This window comes from Petaurus breviceps, unplaced genomic scaffold (assembly GCF_028583685.1).
Source record: "Petaurus breviceps papuanus isolate PSGF00001 unplaced genomic scaffold, PetGlider_PUasm1.0 156, whole genome shotgun sequence".
NCBI classification, from domain to species: Eukaryota; Metazoa; Chordata; class Mammalia; order Diprotodontia; family Petauridae; genus Petaurus; species Petaurus breviceps.
The window spans coordinates 1,955,265-1,980,108 of NW_027185720.1; the positions used below are offsets into that span (position 1 = coordinate 1,955,265).

The following is a 24,844-nucleotide window of genomic DNA, read 5'->3' on the forward strand; positions in this document are numbered from 1 at the left end:
AAAGAAAGAAAGAAAGAAAGAAAGAAAAAGAAAGAAAGAAAGAGAGAAGTTAAGAAAAGCTATCAGTATCAGTAGAGGGAGTTTCTTCATTGAGAGTTCTCTATACCAATGAAATCACAGGTCTAGCCCACTTATACTAGGATTAAAGGCAGGGAAGGGAGGGACTGAGCTTGGTCTTATGATATTTGATTTACTAATTTTCTGTTTTCTTGTCCAGTGGCCAGCCCATTCCCAGAGTGGAATATACAGAAGAAGAAACTAGGACTTGGGGGGTCGTATTCAGAGAGCTCACCAAACTCTATCCTACTCATGCTTGCCGAGAGTATTTGAAAAACCTCCCTTTGTTGACGAAATACTGTGGCTACAGAGAAGACAACGTGCCCCAACTTGAAGATGTCTCCATCTTTTTGAAAGGTAAAATTTCAGGTATTTCATCCTTTTTTAACCAGCGTTTTCTTTGCTCATTCTGTGCTTGCTGTCTTTCTCTCTCTTCTATGCCTATTAAATTCTTCCTGTGTTTCCAGGCCTCATGCTTTCCAAAAATACTTTTCTGACCATTCTAGTCACAGTGATTCTCCACTTTCTGAGCTTGGAGAACTTGAACATATCTTCAGTCCTCATCTGACACATAGAATTGTAGATGCTGAATTGGAAGGGATCTGAAGGGCCATTTAATGCTATCTCTTCATTTTATGCATTAGGAAACTGAGGCCCAGCTTAGTGAAGTGACTTGCCCAAAATCACACAAGTAGTAAGAGACAGAGATGGGATTTAAATTCAGGTCTTTTGATTCTAAATCTAGTCCTCTTTCCATGGTACCATACTTTGTCAAAGGAAGAATCATTAAAAGTCCAAAAATTATATATATATATATATATATATATATATAGTTTTTTGGAGGGAAGGCAGGGCAATTGGGGTTAAGTGACCTGCCCAAGGTCACACGGCTAGTTTTTGTAAGTGTCTGAGGCTGGATTTGAACTCAAGGTCCTCCTGACTCCAGGGCCGGTGCTCTATTCACTGCACCACCTAGCCACCCCATGAAATAATATATTTTAAAACTATTCAACAGGTAGCAATCTGAAATGAAGGATGTAGAGGGAGGAGTAATGATGTCATAGCATCAGTGAAGGAGATTTATGAAGACTGGAGCTGAAGATTAGGGTTATTTGGATGTTGGTACTAGAGTTCTGGAAATTACTTTCCTTTCAAAGTTAATTGGATATTTTTAAACAATATTTTGCTCCTTCAAGGTTCTCTCATAATGAGTGGATGTTTTCAGAATGGAGTCCTATTACAAAACTGGTATCGGGATGAAAATAACACCTAAGTATTCAAGAAAGAGAGGGAAAGAGGGAGGGAAAGAGAGGAAGGGAGAGTTTGGGGGGGGGGGGAGAAAGACAGAGACAGAATGAGAATGAGAGAGGGACAGAGAGACACAGAGAGAGAGACAGAGAGACAGACAGAAACAGAGAGACATGTGAAATACATGAATATGTCCTATATAGTAGCATAACAGCCTAGTGAGGTTCTTTATAATAGGGTTCTAAAAATTGTATTCTGATAGTTCTCTTTTTCCAGTTTGAAGCTAAAGAAGTCACATTGATTTTTATGCTCACAATCAAGCAAATAGCAATAATAGATGTGTAAATAAATAGGATTGTTTTAATAAATATCAAAGAAATTGTAATTGTAGAGGATGAGAAGAGTTTGGTTCACATTACTTTGAGTTGTGACTAGCCTGTAGCCTGCTACAGTCATTGAAGAAAATCTGAATACTTCTGTGCTAACATAAACATACATGAAAAATGTATACTTAGGCGGCAATAAAAATCCCATGTGATACATTGTCACTATCATTTAAAAGTGTTTTGCTAATGTCTTTCATTTTTATATCATAATCATTTCCATATCCATATCACCATGACCTCCATCCCCATGAACTCTCTTCTTGTAACAATTAAGAAAAACCAATGGGCACAGTGAGAGTCTGATGCCTATTGTCTCCCCCTTCTCTACTGAAAGGAGGGAATCACATTTTCTTATTTCTTCTCCAGGGCTGAGCTCGATGATTATAATTACTCATCATTTGACTTTGTTTTAGCTTTATTTTCATTTAAATTATTACAGCCTTTTGTGTACATTGTTCTTCTGCTTCTGCTCTAAATATAATTTTGGATTGATACTTTCTCTTTTGAATTTGCAGATTTCCTCTTTGGATTTGGTTTTGGAGAGTTCTTAAATACTTTTTGACCTCTCTTTATTAATCGATGTTCTGCCTTTCTGGAAACAAATTATCATGATTGTATTTGATTAATTAAAAGTCCCTTCATTTTGATGGCTACAGATTACATATGTTATTCTATGTGACACGTTTAGTATTGTAACTGATCCCTATAATATCTTTACGAACAGCTTAGAACACTTTCTTGGGTCAGTAAGTGCTATTGTGTTAATATAAGGTTTGTTTCTTTTATTGCTTCCTTAGAAAGATCTGGTTTTACTGTGAGACCAGTGGCCGGGTACCTATCTCCTCGAGACTTTCTAGCTGGATTGGCTTACAGAGTGTTCCACTGTACTCAGTATGTTAGACACGGTTCTGACCCACTCTACACCCCAGAGCCGTGAGTATTCATATTTCAAGACTAGAACTAAATTTTTGAACCATCAAAGGGGATGGAGCTGTGGAGCTGTCTCTGTAGAAGCAGATTGTTGTCCTGTCTCTAAGGTTTCAATGACACTCCTCTAGAAGGTTGAGGTGGCTTTTGGAAATGCTTCCAAATATCTGAAGAATAAAGTCCAAACTACTTAGCTTTACTTTCAAAGGCCTCTATAATCTGGCATCAGTTAATCTTCTCTCTCACTGGAGGTCTTCAAACATCTAGCAAAGACTGGATGACCATTTTGTGGTTGTATTGTAGGGTGAAATCTTAGTTGGGTATGAGTTGTCCCCAGTGTCCCTTCCAACCATGATTCTGTGATACTTCTCCAACCTTATTTCCCGTTGCTTTCCCCATTCTATCCTTAACATGCTGGGTGTATTCCCTTCCCTGTACCTTTGCTCATTTCCCCTCCATCTAGAAAGCCCTTCTCACTCTATTTCTCTTAATCCTATCAATCTTTTGAAGTTCTCTTTAATTCCCATCTCCTCCAAGCAGGCTATTTGGACAATTCCCAGCTCACAGCCAATCTACTTTCTACAGAATGTTTATACAAATTATGATCCCTACTATCTGTCATTTACTATGCAATGTCTTTTATCATTAATTATTTTTTTCATGTATATAGGCCCCTGCCTCTCTATCTAGATTATAAGCTCCTTGAATGGAAGGGTTAGTGTTAAGACTTTCTATTTTCTTCACAAGTCCTAATATCTTGCCTTACACATAAATGTTTTTTAATAAATGTGCAAGAACTAATAATAACACACATTCATATAATATTTTAAGGTTTACAAAGCACTTCATATACATAATCTCACTTGATCCTAACAACAGTCCTGTGATGTAGGTGCTGTTTTGCTCCTTAGTCATGCCCGACTTTTTGTGTGTGTGTGGTTTTCTTGGCAAAGATACCTGAGTGGTTTGCCATTTCCTTCTCCAGCTCATTTTATAGTTGAGAAAACTGAAGCAAACAGGGTTAAGTGACTTGCCCAGCATCCCACAACTAGTAAGTGTCTGAGGCTGGATTTGAATTCAGGTCCTCCTGACTCCAAGGTCAGAACTTTATCCACTGCACCATCTACCTGCCCAGGCACTGTCATCACAGTTTTATAGATCAGGAAACCAAACCTCACAGAGATTAAGTAGCTTGCTTTTGGTCACATTGCTAATTAGTCTGAGATGAAATTTGAACCCAGTGTAACTTGGTAAATGTGATATCAGTCAACCAGTCAAGAAACATTCATTAAATACCTACTATGTGGCAAGTACTGTGCCAAGTGCTAGAAATACAAATATGAAGAAGGAAAACTGTCAGTGTTACAGTTGGGATTTATATACCCACCTTCCCACAATGTCACAAAATATGTATCTATATCACTCCTTTTACTAGGTGTGTCTACACTCCATGTTTCTCTGGGATTGAATCATTCATTCCAATTTGTATTCACACTAGTGGGTCTAAGTTCCCAGTATAGACTATCACCATGTACTTATTATTTTTTAATCTTTTTTAAAAATTAATTTGTTTGTTTCCTTTTAGTTTACAGGATTCAATTCCACAATTCCTTGAGTTTCACATTTTGTCCCCCTCCCTCCCCGCCCCTCCATGGTGTCTTATAGTCAAGTATAGGATCTGTAAATACTTTCACATTATACATTAGTCAGGTTATAAAGACGGATTGTACCAGCTGGAATGAAAAATGGTAAAGAGGACATAAAACCAAATAAGAGAAGGAAAAAGATCAGGTATTTTGCTCCCACCTGGATATAAACTTAGTTTTTTCTAGTTCTTTCTCTGGATGCACATATTTCTCTCCATCATGAGTCTTTTGGGATTGACTTCTATCCCTGCATTGCTGAGAAGAGTCCAGTCTATCAAAGTTGGTCATCACACATATGTTGTGTCTGTAATTGTATCACCATGTACTTATAGTCAAATTCTCTGAAGGTCCTGTCTGAGAGAAATATATTTCATTCACTCATAAATGCTGCTCTGTCCAATTAGAACAGAGCTCACAGCAACACAATTCAGGTAGACTCTTTAATCCAGCTCAGCAAAGATATCAAAGATTCTATAAAATGCTACCCAACTCCCTTCTTTTCCTTCTGAAATCAGAGGTGGCAGCAGAGAGCAATAAAGAAGGTGGCCCTGAAGGGCAATAGACATCACTAAATGAAGCTTGGTCAGTGAATTTTTGGTCAATGAAATGAATTATCTTTCCTATCAATCAGGAAACACTCAACTGCAGCCTCCCATCAGCTGACTGCTTCCAATTGCCAGATCTCCAAACAGAGTGGCTTTTCAGCCTCCCTGATATGTCTTCAATTCTTTCCTTCAAGTTAGGTCCTTCTTTCTTTCAGTGACGTAAACGAGAACCTCCTGTGTCTTAACGATATACTTTTCATTTTAAAAGTTACAACTCCCCCAATTTTCCCTATCAAGTCAACATTTTAAAATCATGCCACAGTCTCAAAATCTTTATAAGCTCTTTTTCTCACTCATTTTACCCTCCTTAGTTACTGAACAGTAAATTGAGAACTTGTAATTCTGAAGACTCCAACATGGCCATCCATTTCTTTGGTGTCCTTGAAATGGTTTCTCTTTACTTATATCTCTCTACTTTTTAATAAACAAAACTTATAAAGTTAAACTCTTTCCACACAAACAGGCCATCATTTTATATCATTCACAAAGAGGTTTGAGTCTTTATATTTATACCATAGACAATTTTCTCTCCAAAATTATCAAAATCCTGCCTAAAAGTTGTTTTTCTTCATATATGTATGTTAAGAGTATGTAAAATTTTCTTTATATACCTTTTGGGCATCAAAATGATCATCTATGACTGGCAATATCTTGTATCATTTGAAAATTAATACACTTTCTTTTAAACACTTTTCATCATCGGATAAGTCTATATAAAAAGGTCTTTAAAGGATCTGTTTACCTTATACAAGAATTTCTTGACTTCAAGTCCAGCACTTTTCCTCTCTTCAGTGCTGCCTCTGATGAGATGATGATTTGATCCTTGTAAAAGGCTTCTGGTTTTTTTTCATGAAGACCAAGTAATTCCAAGACTCCCAGACAGAAATCAGATAAATATGACCTATAGAGATGCCATCATATTACTCATTGCTTCCTCAGGCTTTTGTAGGACCACAGGACCATAGATAGAGAACTAAAAATGACCTTAGAGGTAATCTAGTCCAACTCTTACATTTTACAGATGAAGAACTGAAATCCAAAAATGTTAGTTCAGTTACCTAAGGATGCACAATTAGTGAGTTGCAGAATCAGAATTTGAACCTAGGTCCTCTGATTTCAAATCCAGCAATCTTTCCAGTATACCATATTGCCTCAGTAAGTTTCCATTAACTTGAATATTTGACATTTAACTGAATTCTATTTCATTATTCATTATTTCTCAACACACTGAATTTATTCATTTTTATAGTAATAATGAATGCCTCTGATTCCATTCTGATTTTTAAGCCATTCTGTGTTAGATGGTAGTGAGATGTGGGTCTGTGATTAGAGCTTTGTCTCTAAAATCTCCCTTTCCCTTCTACATTTAAATAACATGAGCCTCACTGGCTAGATGGGTCCCTGCCACAAAAATATTGCTTCCCAATCATTTTCAGTTTTAGTGGAACTGTTTTCATGGTAGACAAAGGTTACTTATAGACACTCTAAGAAAAAATGTTTCCTAGGGCAGACTGAGTGTTCAAAGGCCTCTTCTCAGAGTAAGAGAAAGGAAACCACTAAATCTAAGCCAGGGGGCCACAAATAGCACTGTTGACAAATATCAAATGCTTTGTTATTTGGCTCCTAATAACTGGCACCTTATAAGAATATGCGATTATGCCAGCAGGTAAGTAGGGAAGATGGAAACAAGGCCAAGAAATAGGATTTTTTTTCTGAAATAAACACATACAATTTTAAGAGGAAAGCATTTTTACCCGTACTTAAAAAGTCTTAGTAAAACTCTAAGCTTTTGACTCCCATGAATGCTTTAAAGACCATTACCGCCAGTCTTTTTGATACGGTCAGTTCTTGTGTGTGTGTTCTATGCCCTGACCAAAGACTTCCACAGGTTCTATCTCTGGGACTAAATTCCATTTTCTCAGTTTGACCCCAATAAGAAAGCAGGGCCATCATGTGTTATTCTACAACTTGGCTGCCCTGCTTTACTTTTGAATAACTGTCCTTACCTCCCTGAGCTCTTGTTAAGTAGACGGAACTGAGGCAAAGACGAGCCCGAAAGCCGAAAGAGAAGAGAATGGAACGATAACTGTAACAATAACAGGAATCAGTTCATATTACATAAGAATGAATTTCACTTTTTCTCTTTTCAAATCTGGGAGGAATATTTTTTAGATATTAAAGCTTTCAATATATGGGGTTGTGAAAACAGGTTTTGTCGGTTAGTTGATTAGTCTTGTCTGATGCTTCATGACCCCATTTGGGGTTGCCTTGGCAGAGATACTGGAGTGGTTTGCCATTTCCTTCTCCAGCTTACTTTACAGATGAGGAAACTGAGGCAAACAGGGTGAAGTGACTTGACCCTGAATGGAATCAATATGGGATTTGTTACTTATTGAATTTCATCATAAGTTTCACCCCCTTGTTCTAGTCTGCTATGATCTTTTTTTAGATTGTCTAGTATATGAGCCTGGTAAACATTACATTTACATCTCCATTCAAGTTATCAATTTTTAAAAATAGACTCGATCTGTGATTTCATTGGTATCAAGAATTCTCGCTAAGGAAACTCTTCCTACAATGCAGATCAGCAGCTCTTCTCTGATAGTCTTAAAGAATTACCTAGAGGGGTGGCTAGGTGGCTCAGTGAATAGAGCACCAGTCCTGGAGTCAGGAGGACCTGGGTTCAAATCCGGCCTCAGACACTGACCACAAAAACTAGCTGTGTGACCTTGGGCAAGTCACTTAACCCCAACTGTCCAACCTTCCCCTCTCCAAAAGAGCAAACAAACAATAAATGCTTAAAAAAAAAGTTACCTAGAGTAAGAGAGGTTATGAGACTTACCTAGAGTCATAAAAACCATAGATGTCAGAAGTGGGACCTGAACTTGGGTCTTTCTGAGTCCTAAGGGGGAGTCTTCATCCACTGTATCATGCTGCCTCTTTGAGTTATTGATAGGATGGGTATAGTGGCAAGGAAAGGACCTGTAATTTAATTGTTATAGGAAATTCCCACTACCAGGGCAGGTCAGCACTTTCTCTGAAACATATTCCTAGCAAGTTGCTAAGAGCCCTAAGAGGTTAACTGACTTGTCTTGGCTCACACAGCTACTATATATGACAAGCAGGACTTCAACTCAGGTCTTCTTCATTCCAAGACTGTCTTGCTTTCCTCCCATGATAAAAATGATTCCCAATACAGGAGCAAGGACAAATATCAGGGGCACTCTCATTGGAAAGCTTCCTCCAAGTTGACATTAATTTATTTAACGAATGCTTCAGTCTAGTCATTAATCTGTTTTTAATTCACCTACCTCAATCTATTGTCTAGCCCACTTCCCTTTATCTTGTCCCAAAGGAGAACATGAGGAACCTTTGCCACCTGCTTTGCTGAAATCTGGCTATATCTACGGCATTCCCCTTATTTAGTTGAATAACCCTTTTTCTTTAAACCGTGGAGATGCTTGGACATGTTTTAAAAGCAACAAATTAAAAAAAACAACAACAGCCTAGCTATTCCCAATTCAAGAAAACATTTTGGGCATGAGGAGCACCCAGGCCCCTTTACTGTAGGCAACTTTTTGCCCCAGCCAACTGTTATTGTTGAATATGAAGAAGATCTCATAACCTCCGGCCAAGAGACCTAATGGACAGAACATAAGGAGATTCAGGCTTTGCCATTAACTTTCTGTGCCACCGTAAGCAAGTTACTTAGCCTCCCAGGGTGTGGATTAATGAAATAATGCTTCAATCTCCCCTGAAGAAAAGCATTATATAAATACAAAATAGATCCATCTTTACTCAGCACCAACTAAACTCAGTTTAAAGGCTGGTGTTTCTCATAAAGCTATAGAGATGCCTTAGTTATATAGTCAAGCTCTGTGTTTTCAGTCATAATATTCTCTGAAGGTCTTAAAAATGATGATAAGGTTTTGGGTTCTGAGTGCCTTTAAGGAATTCACAATCCTCTAACAGGAGATGTCATATAAGACAAAAGTGTAATAAATTATTTAAAACCTATATAGTTTGAAACTGAATGCTTCTATTATATTTCTTTTCCCATTTACAAGATACCTGTACAGGTATAGGGTGGGTAATAGATGACCTCTTGAAGTCCTTTCTGTCTTCAAATTCTGTGATTGTTGTTTCCATTTTGAACAATGCTTTTGAGTAATGCTTCATTTAGCTGAATTGGATGTAGATCTCTCTTCCCAGTGGGATCTTATCTAGCCTAACCTACTTACATGTGCAGAGCCCTATGCTTCCAAATTTGTCTTCCTTTGTCACCCTTCCCAATTCAAGCTCCCATTTCCCTGGTGCCTGGCAGCCAGGAGAATGGTCATTTGATATACTCTTCTATACCAAGGTATGACTGATTGGTAACGACCTACGGTGTCGCCCCCCCTTTCTTTTTCTTTTTTTTTTTTTGAGGGCAGTTGGGGTTAAGTAACTTGCCCAAGGTTACATGGCTAGTTTTTTTTGTGTGTGTGTGTGTGTGTGTGTGTGTGTGTGTGTGTGTGTGTGTGTTAAGTGTCTGATGCCGGAACCGAACTCAGGACCTCCTGACTCCGGGGCCAGCGCTTTACTCACTGTGCCACCTAGCCATCCCCATTGCCCCCTTTTAAAGAATTATTTTTTAAATTGGATATTTGTTAACCCAAAGGAATGGATTGTGGAATTTTCTAGCATTCTTCAAATTATAACACATGGGAGACTCTATCTTAATTAAGGAAATGTATTATAGGAATGGAAGATGGACTGGGCATGTGTCAGGAGTGAGACATAGCAGGTAGATAGCCTAAATATTCCACTGGTGCCTTTTGATGGCAGGAAAATGGGTTGAAGTCCTCCTTCATATGGGCTGGAACCCTCCTATGGCAATAAATAAAAATTGCACAAGATGGGCAGGCCTAGATCATAGGCTCATAGATCTATGTCTGGATGGGGCTTTAGGAGACATTGAGTCAAATTCCCTCATTTTACAGATGAAGAAATTGAGGCCAGGGCAGTTACTTATCTTGGTCAGGATCAACAGCTAGTAAGTGTGTGAGAGACAAGATTTGAACTGAGGTGTTCCTGACTCCAAGAACAGCACTCTGTTCATTATTCCATCTAGCTGCTACCATGCTATCTAGAGGAAAGGATGGATTGTAACAGTAATGGTACTTGATACGATCTCATTTGATCCTTGTCATAAGACTGAGAGAAAGGTATCACCATGTGATTATTATTGTTTTATATAATCAGAGGTAGGATTTGAAGACAGGTATTTTGACTTCCAGTCCAGAACACTCCCCACTATAACGGGCTGCCTCTAGCTGATTCTGAATGGGGTAGCCACTGTTAAACACCTCTCGTTTCTCTGAAGGAGGTTATTGCTGCTACCAGTCCTAAAACCACCTGCTGTGTACCCCTTCATTTCACTGAGTTTTGTTTTCCTATCTGAAAAAAGAGGGGATTCCTAGTCTTACCTGCCTCACAGGGTTGGTAAAATGAGGTCAGATCAGGACTTTAGGCCTCAAAAGTCTGTCAAAAGGGAAGAGCAGGGTCCAGACTCAGAGTTCACCTTTGTGGGAGTAATATTTCCACATGATAGAGGGTGTCCCAAGATTATTTATGAATTATTATTATTTTTTAAAGCAATTGGGCTTAAGTAACTTACCCAAGGTTTCATGGCCAGTTATTTTGTGTGGGTGTTAAAAATCTGAGGCCGGAACCAATCCTGGGTCTCCCGACTCCAGGGCTGGTGCTCTTACTGTGCCACCTGGCCACCCCCCAAGATTATTTATTAAAGTTTATTAAAGCTTAGTATTGCATTAAGATCTTTGGGATTCCCTGTATCATAATATCACAGAGGCAGCATGAGTAGTGCAATGGTATCCAACTCAGATAGAAATTGGGCCACTAAACCATCCATAAGGATCCCTGCCCACCAGCAAATTGACTTAGAAAACCACATGTTATCTATGGTTTATTGTATTTTTATTTGTTTGGTTAAATATTTGCCCAGGACTCTGACTCAGGAGGCTCCCCACAGAGGTTGTTTGACACCTCGGAATGCAGAGCTGACTTCTGAATAAAGGATAACATGGGCTTCAATCCTGCCTTAAGTATAGGCTTGCTGTGTGACTGGGCTGTTCACTTAGCTTCAATGATTCTCAAATACTCTCTTAGCCTATAAGTTGCAAAGCAGGTAGCCAGCATTATTCTGCCTGATAGTTTCCATGCTGGGAATTCCCTACTCCAATAAAATCACAGTCTGATTTAACACACACACACACACACACACACACACTACATCTTCCTTCTTTATGTGGTGAAATATTTATAAAAGGAGTAAGGAATGGGCAAGTAAATCCAAAAATATGGAGACTAATTACAAACACTATTTGATGAGACATTGCAATGGAATAAGTATAAAGAGTGGTTTTTTTTGATTTGCTTTGTTTTGTTTTAAGAAAAAGGCAACCTATTAGCTTTTATTTTATTGGTCACAGATTTGGAAGGGACCCCAGAGGCCAGCTTTTACAACTCCCTCATTTTTCAGTTTAAGACCTAGAGAATTAAGATAATTTTCCCAGTCACGCACAGATGATAAGTAATGTGGCGATTGAAAAACCCAAGAGTCAGAGTTTCTAGGTAATTAATAATCAATTTATTAATTAGTCTAGCTAATAATCAAGAAATTGATGGTTAATGGTTTCTGTCAGTAATCAGAGACAAAGATGTGAAGAGACTGGAAGTCTTAATATACTTTTAGAAAAGGGGGTGCCCCTGACAGGTGAAAATAAACCCTGATTGGTAAATAATTAATGTGGGGATGGCTAAACATCTTTAACCCCTCCTGTGGAGAATGTGGCTTGATCATGAGACTCAGCCATCTCCAGCAATTTGGACAAAGGAATCCATTTCTACCAATACCACTCTGGTTGGTTTTCTCCTTTATCAGCTGGTCCAATGGAGGGATAGAAGGAGTTAATTCCCTCAGAACAAGAATTTACCTAGATTAGATTCTGTTTACACTTCAAACAGAAGTAAAGTCTCCTAACTGGGTGGAGTCCTGCTCAAGATTGAGGATTATGACAATTTCATCAATCAGCCTGGTCTTCAGTGACTGGCTGACTGACCTACAGGGGCTGATCCCTGAATAAGGAAATGAAAAGTCTGGATCCTAAGTAATAATGGGTTATTAACATAATAGAAAGCAATAATTTCTCTCAGTAAGAGAGCTGTTTTGAACTTCCAGATTTTAAGTACTCTTTCTGCTATAATACAGAATTTGTTGTAAGATTTCTTGGAATACTGTTCCTATAGGTGATCAGACTGAGATGTTTCTACAGTGGGAGCCGTAGAGAAAGGCAGGGACATGTCAGTTAGATAGAGGAGAGTCTATAACTGCTATTTGCCTCATAAAGTCCAGGGGTGAGACTAGAAGATGGAAACCAGTCATTCCATTGGCATTTTTACCAAGGGTCACACCCTGGTAAAGCCATCCACAACAGTATTTATGTGTGATTTGTAGATAGAGAACTTTGGAGGCAGGAATACCAGGTTCAGATTGACCCTGGACAAATCACTTAACCTCACAGGAAACTCTAAAACAGAGGTTCTTAACCTGGCACCCTTGAGTTTTTTTCTAAATCATATTTTGATAACTGTAGTTCAATATAATAGTTTTCCTTGGTAATCCTAGCTAGGGGCAGTGAGGTAGTGTGATGGATAGAAAGTGGGAATTAAACTCAGGGACACCTGTGTTCGAATCCTGCTTTAGACATTTAATAACTATATGACCCTGGGCCAGTCACTCAATCTCTGTTTGCCTCCATTTCCCCCTAGGTAAAATAGAGATGATAATAGATGATGTAACATATGTAGCACTTGACAAATCTTTAAAAGAAATATATAAATGCTAGTTATGCTATTATTTTATTTTGCATATTTAAAAGCATCATTCTAAGAAAGAGCATGTATTAATGCCTACTATGTGCCAGGTACATAGAGGCCACCCGGTAGTACAGCAGATAGAGTGCCGGGTCTGGAGTCAGGAAAACTCATCTTCTTGAGTTCAAATCTGGCCTCAGACAATTGCTAGCTGTGTAACCCTGGGTAAGTCACTTAATTCTATTTGCTTCAGTTTCCTCATTTATAAAATGAGTTGGAGAAGGAAATGACAAAGCATTCCAGTCAGTGTCTTTGCCAAGGAAACTCCCAAATGGGGTCATAAAGAATTGGGTATGATTGAACCACAGCAACAACAGCAAAATGTGCTGGGCACTGTGTAAACACATTACAATTGTTATCTAATTTGAGCCTCACAGTAACCCTAGATGGCAGGCACTATTCTTATCCTCATTTTACAGTTGAGGAAACTGAGGCAGACACAGGGTAAATGACTTGCCCAGGGTCATACAGGCAGCACATATCTAAGGCTGGATTTGAACTCAAGTCCTCCTGAATCCAGGCCTAGAGATCAGGCCATTTGGCTATCCAGGTACCTAGCCACAGAACAGTTTTAGATCTGCATTGGTAGAGGAAGTTTTCTTTTAATAATTTCTCCAATACTGATGAAATCACAGGCCCAGGTCAATTCTAATATTGAATGTAAATACAAAAGGTTTAGATTTTCTAGCCTGTTGGCCTCAATACAAACAGAAGAAACTCCACATTAATCTGTGAATTGGGCACTGGTAAAAAGCAAACCAAAACAAAAATAGAAGTAAATCCATTTCAGTCCTAAATGAACTCCTGGAGACTTCTCTAGTCAGCATGATGAAAGCAAACCTAGTCATTCCCTTGTTAGATTTACTTTTGCATTATCCCCAATTAGGTGCACTTACCCACCAAATAGTGAGTTAAAGCAGAAAACTCCTCCCAAAGCCATCTTCCTGTTTCTTTTCATCTATACAACCTCACTTTCCCTGTCCCATTCATCTCTTTTCTCTTCCTCCTTTTTATGATTTATCTAAAGTGTCAGCTTCTGTGTCATTTAAAACAAACAAAACCTATAGAAATATGTCTCAAAAGACAGATGGGAATATTTGGAATGGGAAGCAAATGCTCGATGCTTGTCTGAAGCCTTTTAAAGGCTTTAATTTACCACAAAAATGAAAAAAGAAGTGGCTTAACGCAGTGTGAGGAGTCATCTTTGAAAAGCGATAAGAAGAAGAAAATGCCAGACTTGTCTTTAATGTGAACTTCACAACCAGGTCCATTATCTGCTGGCGGCCAACTTAGCACAACTTTCTTAGAATGATTCAGGCAATTGCTCGAGGTGCTTTGCTTGGACTTACAAAAAAGTCTCTTTTCGGCAGGCTTTAGAAACCTAAACATGGGTCTTATCAGAAAAGATTCCAATTTAAGGCAGCAAAGGTTGGATGTCTGATATGATCCATAGCTTTCTTTTTTGAAAAGGAGACATGATGTTTTACAACGTTAACAATTTTGAAAGGTTCTGCATTTTCACTGAACAAGAATGTTTTTTTGTGTGGAAAAAAAATGAGACATTGAAGCATTCTTCAGGGGAAAATGCATAAAAGCTGAGTGGAATTGAAAAGAGGAAAGTTTGCCGATGTAGAGATTGGGGACAGATTGTGCTGACAGGTGTAATTATGGTTGAATAATTGAATCTTTTAAGGAAGATCTAGTGAAATAAAGCAGCAAAAGTATCTCCCTGGTCAGAACCCATTTCTAATGAGATGCTCAGTGGTCCAGTTGTGAAGGATACAGCATACAGATTGTCAATGGACTCCTGAGCCACGGGCACTGTGCTAAGTGGTCTAAAGAAACTGTTTTCATTTCAATGAACTCGAGTGAAACCAGTTCAAGGTTTCAAGTATATGGCTCTTTTGGCCTTAGATAGATATCCCTTTCCACCCTGGATGCTATTTTGTGTTCTTTTTCTATTTGTAAACATCTCTCAGTCCTAGGAATGGGGGTGAAACTTATCTTTGAGAATGCTGTAGAGAGGTTCTAAGAGATAGGAAAGAAGCTTCCGGGGGTTCTCGTCCTGGGGACTCTACCCCCTAAGGAGTAAGATACATTACAATAGATTTCAGGGGACCTGTGAACTTGGATGGGAAGAGAATTGCATCTTTATTTCAATACGATTGGTTTCCTATGGAATCCCTTGTATTTTATATGTTTAAAAATAGTATTCAGAGAAGGGGTCCAATGGCTTGGCCAACATGCCAATGGAGTCTATGACACACACAGAAAGGTTAAGAACCCTTGAGTAGACTCGACCCTAAGGTGGAAAACAACACAGGTGGGATTTACAGAAAGGTAGATTTTGACTGAATGGAAGCGTTGTTAGGGGTGAACAATGGAACCCCTGTTTTGCTAGACTAGGTCACTTTCTATGGAACTGGATACGCACTCCAAGGTCAACTGCATGTCTAGCTCCTTGCTGAAGGATTTTAAAAGAACTCCCCGATAGGATGCAACTGTTGCATCATCCCAGCAAGATGCATATGTCAATCAAGGAATTGAAATGCGCTCTGGTTAGAGGACCAGCATTTTGATGCACATTTCCAGCTTTGAGGCAGATGTCCTAGTTCAGATAATCAGAGCTTTCCCAGTCACCTCTGCTATATAAAATGGCACACAAATGCAAAACGGTGTATGTACAAAAAAGGAACGGGCTATCTGCCGAAGGAGTAAGTTCTCTGTCACCAGAGGTATTCAAGCAGAGGATGATGAATGTCAGAGATGCTGAAGAGGGACACCAGGCAGGGAGTAGGACTGAATGGCTTCCAATTCTGAGAGTCTGTGAAATGTCAAAGTACCATACTGATCTTATGGAAACTGAAACACCAGAATTAACAGCTTAATTATTAGCCTTTGAAATCTCCAAGTTTTACTTTGGGTGAGAATATTTCCAGGCAGTCTGGTTTTTTCTTTTTTAACCTGTTTATAGAACTTTGCAAAAGCTACAGAATACAGAGCAGTTTGGTTTTATTTTTGTGACTGTTCCACTAAAGTCATAAAAGATAATCACCTCATTCCTGGTTTTGAAATAGAAGCACTCAAAGCCTTTGCCCCAAGAGAGGAGAGTTTACTGTAAATACTGCTCTCAGACTCTCTTTCCAAATCAGCAGCTCTTTTCTGTCAGTCCTCTGCCCCACCGAGAGACGATGCCGTGAGGAGGGAAGGTGAGAACTGGTGAAATACAGTGGCAGCATTTCTACTTACTAAAGATGAAGCTCATCTTTATCTCCCCATTTACAATTCTCTCTTGGGCACATTGCTCTGGGCCCTTAGACTCAATTGAAAGTACATGGCTTGCACTGTGGTTTTGTATAATTTTTAATCCTCCCAAATTGACAATCCCTCTCAAGCAGTAATAAAAAAGGAATTAATTGTTCTCCCTACATATTGGTGAATTAGTCCTTTATACTATCGCAATTAGAGTTTCCTACCTACCCAAAAAAGGTTCTAGGATAGGAAATAGTTTTCTGATACATGAAATCTTAACTTGAAATTCCTACTGTGGTGATTTGATGTAGTGGAAATCAATGACTCAGCAAACATTTCTCATGTACCTGTGCCAGGAACTGAGCTATGTATGAGAGAGATGTTCATCATTCAGTTGTTTCAGAGGTGTCTGACTTTCTGTGACCCTGCTTGGGGTTTTCTTGGCAAAGATACTGCAGTGATTTTTACTCCAGCTCATTTTACAGATGAGGAAACTGAGGCAAACAGGGTTAAGTGACTTGCCCAAGGTCACACAGCTAGGAAGTGTCTGAGGCCAAATTTGAACTCAGAAGATGAGTCTTCCTGATTTCAGATCCGGCACTCTATTTACTGTGCCACCTATCTGCCCAGATAGTTAAAAGTATCTATTTAATATTTACTTCCTGGCAGGCACTGTACTAATACAACAAAAAGCAATATAGTTCCTAACCTCACTGAGTTTATTTTCTAATGGGGGTAAGATAACACATAAAGGGGAACTAGAAGAGGGGGTGATGGATGATTAGAGTTCCTATGGAAGGGCAAGATTACAGATCAGAAGATGGAGAAGCCCAGAGAGTAAAGACTTGAACTAAGAGTGAAGTGAGCATGGCCTGGGTTTTTCAAATCAGTTTTTTTTAAGGGAGTTGCACTAAATTTAGTTTATAAAAATTTATTAAGCACAACAAAGTCTCTTTATACCTATAGTTTTTCAGTGACGTTTTATGGCTGCAAGTCATGGAATCCTATGTTTTCTAAAGAGCTAACGTTGGAGATCACCCAACGGGCAATGGAGAGGCAAAGAATGGGTATGAGCAGATTGTGACACATGCAGTCACTCAGGAGAAGTTGTATCAAGGATGTAACTGGATATATAGCTATATATCTAGAAAAAATATAGTTATATAGAGAGAACCAAGGAATAACCAAGGATAGTTCCATTGATATGCATGATATGTCAAGTGGGACCCACTTGCATGTACACCCCCTGTCTGCTACCACCATCATGGTGCATTTGTTGGGTAACATGGACGACAGTCCTACAAAATGGGGAGATTGGAGGGGTTGAGGTTGATATCTATATCATTAAAAAGAATAACCACATTGATGAGATCACTTATTCATTAGAATATGAAAGTGTATGTTGAACAATGGGATTTAAAGGACAAAAATATAATTCCTGCCCTTAAGTTACTTACCTACTATGTACCAGGCACTGGACTAAGCTTTGCTGATAAAAAAAAAGATAATTCCTGTCCTCAAGTTGCTTACAATCTAATGCAGAGAAGTCAACAGACAATAGAAAACTGAAAAGGAGGAGTAAGGGGAAGAGGCCAAAGAAATCCGAAATGAGTGTAGCCCCCTTAACTTGTACCCAGTGGTGCCAGTTTTCCCTCTGGAGCTACACAGAATAGATCTGATTCCCCTCCTCTACAAGACAAACACTTCAGATACTTGTAGTTGCACACCTATCATGTTCTAATCTCATTCAATCTAATAACCTCAGGTAGGAGAGTCAGGGCAGGTTCAACAGAAGCTGGGAGGTAAAGGGCTCTTGTATGAAAAAGTTTTGATTTCTTCTGTTTGGCTCCCAAACTTCCCCAACTGCCTTTTATCTCAGAGATATTCATTGTCATCAGGCAGTGTCTACCATCACTTAACGCCTCAATCATCCTATCTCAGCCCCTGAAGAGTTCCGTGGCTAGATAAGTACAGGAGATTCTCTCCTAGGCCTTTATCACCTGGATTGTTGTTAAGTCAGGTTAACACTCCATGTCCCCCATCTCAGTCCTGTCCTTGTACAAGGGGTGTTTTTCAACCTAAATTCAGGACTTTATATTCATCTCTCAAACATTTAATATTATTAGTTTTGGCCAATGGTGTCAGCCTTTTGAGACATTTCTGAACCTTGATTCAGTTGTTTAGTATGTTAGCTATTTCTACCAATTTTGAGTCATTTGCTCATTTTATAACAGGGCTGGGGAAACCTGTGGCCTCAAGGCCACATGTAGCCCTTTAGGTCCTCAAGGGCAGACTTTTGGATCCAGACTTCAAGTTGAGGACCTAAAGGACCGTATATGACCTTGAGGTCACAGGTTAACTATTTGTACTTCTAGCACTTCTGGGTGCTTGAAATATGCTAAGTGCCCAATACGTGCCTTTTTTCAGTCACTCATTTATTCAGCATTATCTGTGGCAGTTCTCTTATTTCCCAGAATACTCTGGCAGGAACAATTTAGTATAGCTTGTTGTCACATAACTACCTTTAATTTGTGGAACCACAACCAAGGTGACACTATCACATCCCCTTAGAATAGATGTGGTGCAGGGCATAGATAAAGCACTGGGTCTAGAGTCAGCAAGACTTGAGTTCAAATCTGAGCTCAGATACTAGTTGTATGACCCTGGGCAAGTCACTTAGCCCTGTTTGCCTCAGTTTTCTCATCTGTAAAATGAGCTGCAGAAGTAAATGGCAAGCTGCTCTGGTATCTTTGCCACGGAAGCCCCAAATGGGGTTGCAAAGAGTTGGCCATGACTGAAAATGACTGAAGAACAACTGGCATATGCATCATTCTCTTGCTTATACTGGGCACTGTTGAATCTGTCTGAGATGAGGACCTGCCTCAGTGCCGTCTATTTCCCCAAATCAAAATGGTGGAAATCAATTTGAGCCTTCCAAGGTATAGGCTTCGGGAAGCTGTTTGTGTAATAGTCATTGTGTAGACGGAAAACTCTTTTCCAAAGGACCTCAGTGTTGGATGGGACTTTTAGTCCAAGTCAACAGACAAAGCCTTTATGAAACACCTAGGATGTTGTAGGCAGTATTCTAGGCCCTGGGGGATCCAGAGACAAAAAGGAAACTGTCCCTGCCCATAGGAAATTTAGATTAGATTGTGGAGGCAACATGTCCATATATGTGTTTTAAGGCAAATGGATACAGTCTAGTTTGGGGAGGAAGGGTACTAGTAAGTGGGGGCTTCAGGAAAGGTTTCATGGAGAAGGTGGTACTTGAGCTGAGTCTAGAAGGGAGTGAAGGCTCTTAAAAGGTGAAAATGGAGAGGTGATTCATTCTGAGCACTGCTAAGGCATAGAGCGTATATGGAGAATAGCAAGACAGACAGTTTTTCTGGATTCTAGAGGACTGGAACACAATCAGTGTTCCATTTAATGAGGCTGGAGAGATGGGTTTGGAGCAGGTCATGAAGGACCATAAATTCCAAACAGAGAAGTTCACACAGGATCCATATGTGAAGGAACCATTGCAGTTGATTGAATAAGGGAGTGACATGGTCAGGAGTGTATTTAAGGAATATTGCCGAAAGCGGTGTGGTGGATGGATTGGAAGGGAGAGAGATTTGAATCAGGGAGACTAGTCAGGTGGCTATTGCAATAAGGGGGAAGGGAATAAGCATTTCCATGGCACCTCCTATGTATTATACTGTGTTAGCACATAGTAGGCCTTCAATAAAAGTTTATTGATTGAGTATTGACTCTTTACAAATATTATCATTTGATCCTTACAATATCCTTGGGAGGTGATATGATTACCCCCATTTTACAGCTGAGAAACTGAGGCACACAGAGGTTAAATACCTTGCCCACAGCTAGTAAGTGAGGCTGAATTTGAATTCAGATCTTCCTAACCATTGCACCACCTAGCTCCCTCATAGTTTTAACAAGAGGTGACGAGAGACTAAAGAAAGGTGGTGGCTGTCACAAAAAATGAGAAGAGGATGGATGCAAGAGATTTTGTGGAAGCACAGGGGACAAGATATATCAACTGTTTGGATATGTGGGGTGAAAGGAGTGAGGAATTGGACGGTGGGGCCCCCAACGGAAGTAGGAATACTTAAATAATGGTTTATTCAAAATGTATGAAAAATAATTTGAAAATGGGAATGGTTTGGAGAAAAACTTGGGATATCTGTGGGACATCTGGTTTGAAATGACCAATGGTCCAACTCATACCCCAAACCGTAGCTGTGACAACCCCAGCTTTTAATTGAATACCTCTGGTGATGGAGAACCAGCTGCTTCCTGAGGCAGCCCATGTCAATTTTGGTTTCTCTAACCATTAGCAATTTTTTCTTGTCATCAAGTAGAAATCTGACTCTAATTCCCACCCATTATTCTTTTTTTTTTTTTTAAACAATTGGGGTTAAGTAACTTGCTCAAGGTTACAGGGCCAGTTATTTCTGGGTGTGGTGCTGAGTATCTGAGCCCAGATTTGATCCAGGTCAACCCGACACTGGAGCCAGTGCTCTTACTCGCTGTGCTACCTGGCCGCCCCTCCCACCCATTATTCTTAAATCTGCCCCCAGGGCCCAAGCAGAATCAGCCTATCCCCATTTCCTCATGACATTCTTTCAAATACTGTAAGAGATCTCATATTCCCCCCTAAGCTTTCTCTTCTCTAGACTATACATCCTCAGTCCCTTTAAATGATCTTCAATATGGGATGATATGGAAGAGGGATTCTTAACCTGGGGCCTGAGGGCTTATTGTTTTTTAATATTTTGATAACTGTATTTCAAAATAACAAGTTCCCTTTGCAATCCTATATATTTTTAGGCATTTAAAAACATGATTCTAAGGAATCTAAAGGCTTTACCAGACTGCCAAAAGATCTCTGGTGACTCTCTCATTCTGATTGTCTTTTTTATAGATGTTCTCTACCTTACTAATGTGCTTCCTAAATGTGACACCCAGTACTGAGCCGGTCACTCTCTAGTCCTTGACATTCTCCTTATCTTAATGCAGCCTAATATTTCACTCATTTTTTTTTTTTTTTAGCTCCCCTTGTATGAATCTTTCTCTGTAGAAGCCTTTTGTTTTTTTTTTGGTCTAGTCCTGTGATTTGTTTTTGAAAGAAATCCCTCAGTATGGAAACCACTTCCACCAATGCAAAGCAACAATTACAGCTATCCTTTCCACATACCGACTTTCCCCATCACTGTTTTACTATGTCATGGATCGGCATAAGAAATTAAATGGGAATTTTAGGGGAGTTTTGTGGAAACTGCAGACAATACAGAAAGGCCATCAGATGACACAGAAAGAGTTTAGAAACTCAGAAATGCATAAATATATGTAAAGTATTGTGTAATATCAATATTATATCGCATAATATTAATATTATAAAGTATAATACAATTATAAATTTATAAAATTATATTATAAAGTATAATACAATTATAAATTTATAAAATTATATTATAAAATATAATACAATTATAAATTTATAAAATTATATTATAAAGTATAATACAATTATAAATTTATAAAATTATATTATTAAATATAATTATAGATACAATAAAGTATTGTGTAATATCAATTTTATCTTTTAATGCCATTAGAATTCAGACTTCTCTGGAGGGCCAACAATTTTATTCAGATTTTTCAGATTGTGGGGGTGCTGCATCCTTAACCCCCGCAATGTGGAAGGGGATACCTGAGGGTAAGAGGTTATGTAATTTGCTTAGGGTCCCATGATGTGTTATTTGCAGGATTTGAACACAGGTTTGCGGGACTCTGAGGCAGGGTCTCTCTCAACTATATCAAAGCACTTTTTTTCTTCCTATCATTTCCTATATTGTAAATGTCATACCTATTATAGGTCAGTAAGTAACTGGAGCTTCTGCAGATTTTTTAGTCAAGTTCTATGAGTGGCATGAAGTTTCTCAACACTATAATATCTCTAACATTTCTTTCTATTCGTTCTTGTCAGAGATACATGTCATGAACTCCTGGGACACGTCCCCCTACTTGCTGATCCTAAATTTGCTCAGTTCTCACAAGAAATAGGCCTGGCCTCCCTGGGAGCCTCTGATGAAGATGTTCAGAAGCTTGCCACAGTGAGTCTTCTATGTTTTCATGTCAGACTTTGAAAAAAGATCTTCCTGTTCATTCAAGGTTACGAAAGGAAAAAAAAAAAGATTTTTATAGTTATTAAAGGTGAAAGCAAAACTACATTTTGAAGATGAGTAAGTGGCATTGAGACGCTAGATAGATGATGTAATGGTGCATTCTGGGACACTGAACAACATTCTTCTTCCAGGAAAAAAAGATCACATTTCAGGGAGGTGATATTTATATCTTCAAATAATAAGAAATATTTCTTGAGATAATTGTTTCTTTCCATGTTTTTGATTTTCAATTTCAGTTTTTATGCTTAATGTTTTATTTTCTTGGCCAATAACAGTTTAGCTATGGTTATACTTACTACTCATTTGACCAGTTCTGTTCACCTGCTAAAAGAATTGATCACCTTACAGACTATGCTGTTTTGAGTGCAATCTATATTACAATGTTAAGACATGGCTATTTTATCATTCTCTTGCTTCAATATTTACTTTTTTTTTGGGGGGGGGCGAGGCAGTTAGGACTTGTGATTGCATTTATGTAGGGAACTCCCAGTGTGGAAACTTCCTCCACTGATGCAAATAGGTCAACTTTTCTGCAATTTATATTCTTGAGAATTGCTTGGAGTCCAAAGATTTATTTGTAATCAGTCAACATTTGTTAAATGCCTACTGTGTGCCAGGCACTGTATAAAATTATGGGGATACAAAAAGAGGCAAAAAAACCAGTTTCTGTCCTTGATGAACTCACAATACAATGAGAGAGATAACATACAAACAAATTTATACCAAACAGGAAATAATTAAGAGAGGGAAGGCACTAGAATTGAGAAGGGTTGGGAATAATTACACACTATTATGTGTCAGAGGTAGGATTTGAACCTGGGTCTTTCTTACTCCAAGACCAGTTTTCTATGGCATATTGCCTTTTTTTTCCCTTCCTGGTATTTATAGAGTTTCCAATATTGTATGTTGAGATTGAAGGTTGGGAGATCATGTAGAAAGGAAAGAGGTATAATCAGAAGACTTGGGTTTTAATTCTCCCTCTGATACCTATTTATGTGATCTTGGGCAAGCTATTTAATCACCCTGAGCCTCAGTTTCCTCATTCTTACCCTTGTGACACCCTATATTTTAACATATGGCGAACTCATCCCAGTTTTAAGGTCCTTTGCTGGTCCATACCTGCTCAACATGTTAGCTGGCTCACGAACCCCCATTAATGGGTCTTCTTTTTCTTTAGCAAGACAGAAGACAAAATTAGTTCAAAGCAAAGACATTTAATGAAACAGTTTAGTAAGAAGATTTACAATAGCACATATAGACATAGGGTGCACTGTATTACACGTGTAATCCATCAATGGTAAGAGAGAGCAGGAATAGCTAGGAATTATATGTGATCAGCAACAGGAGCCCACACACAGGTAATACACATGAAGGGGCAACTTCCTCCTTCCCCATAACAGGATGGTATCTTATAGTCATGTTCTCATGCTGCTTTCAGTAGGCCTGTTCCTCACCAAGCTTGGCATCTCCACTGGGCACATGGTTCTGTTGAGCTTTCTGGGCCTACTCCTTGTAGCAAAATGGTGTCTCTACCTGGTCTTCTTCTCATTTGGTGGTCACAGTGGTATTCTTTCTGGTCTTATTCTTCACTGTGAACACTGTGGAGTTTCTCCTGGGCCTACAATTATTAACTTGCTGGGTCTTCAGTAGGCTAGACAAAGGGGTGGGGAACCTACGAATTTGTTCTGGGAAGTCTGGATTTGGTCAAAGGGTACTTGAGGACCTAGAGGGTCACATGTGGCCTCAAGGCCACAGGTTCCTCCTCATCCTTATATGGTGGCCAGAATCTGCCCAGATAAAAGCATTTTCATAATTCTTTAGTCATACCTAGGCTAGGAATAGGTCTGTCCTTTTCAGTCCCTATGTCAGAATCAGAGATCAAAGTTGTTTATTATATACAACCACCTTCCTGTGATTAGTCACTCATATGACCCCAATATCATTCCTGGTTTAGGTTGTTGAGTCATTTTTGGTTGTGCCCAACACTTAGTGACCCCTTTGGGGTTTTCTTGGTAAAGACACTGGAGTGGTTTGCCATTTCCTTCTCCAGCTCATTTTACAGATGAGGAAACTGAGGCAAACAGGGTGAAGTGCCTTTTCCAAGGTTGGACAGCTTGTAAATGTCTGAGGCCATATTTGAATCCAGGATGATGAGTCTTCCTAATGGCGCCAAGTTTCCCTAGTGACCCCAAGATCACCTCGGTTCTAAGTACAAGCCTAGACTAAAAGCTCAGGGAAGCAAAGTCAGTGTCCTCTATCTGCTTTGTCCTCGTTCCTGTCTTTATTATGCATATCTGCTTCCCCATTAAACTATGACCTTCTCGAGGCCAGGGACTATCTTTTGCCTTTCTTTGTATTGCCCATTGCCTGGTACATAATTGGTGCTTAATAAATGCTTATTGAATGACATGTCTGTTAGAAAGCAAAGCCTAATTGCTTTGGGGCTATGTTTTGACCAGGGAAAGACCTCAATCTTCCTACATGTAAAATGAAGGAATTGGACCACAGATTCTCTACTGTTTTATGCCAATGGCCCTTTGAAAGTTGTTCTGAGTGAGGGGAGTGGTGATGATCAGGAGCCATAAATAACTTAGGGA

General features: G+C 39.1%; 1 protein-coding gene across 2 annotated transcripts in view; it reads left to right on the forward strand.

Moving 5' to 3' along the window:
* The window catches only part of TPH2 (tryptophan hydroxylase 2), a 137,032-nt gene that overhangs the window by 44,437 nt on the left and 67,751 nt on the right, over positions 1-24,844 (forward strand). For both annotated transcript variants that reach the window (XM_069082169.1, XM_069082170.1), the window contains exons 7-8: positions 2,489-2,624; positions 22,049-22,175. In XM_069082169.1, coding sequence (XP_068938270.1) covers positions 2,489-2,624; positions 22,049-22,175 — 263 coding nt within the window. The remainder of the gene's footprint in view (positions 1-2,488; positions 2,625-22,048; positions 22,176-24,844) is intronic.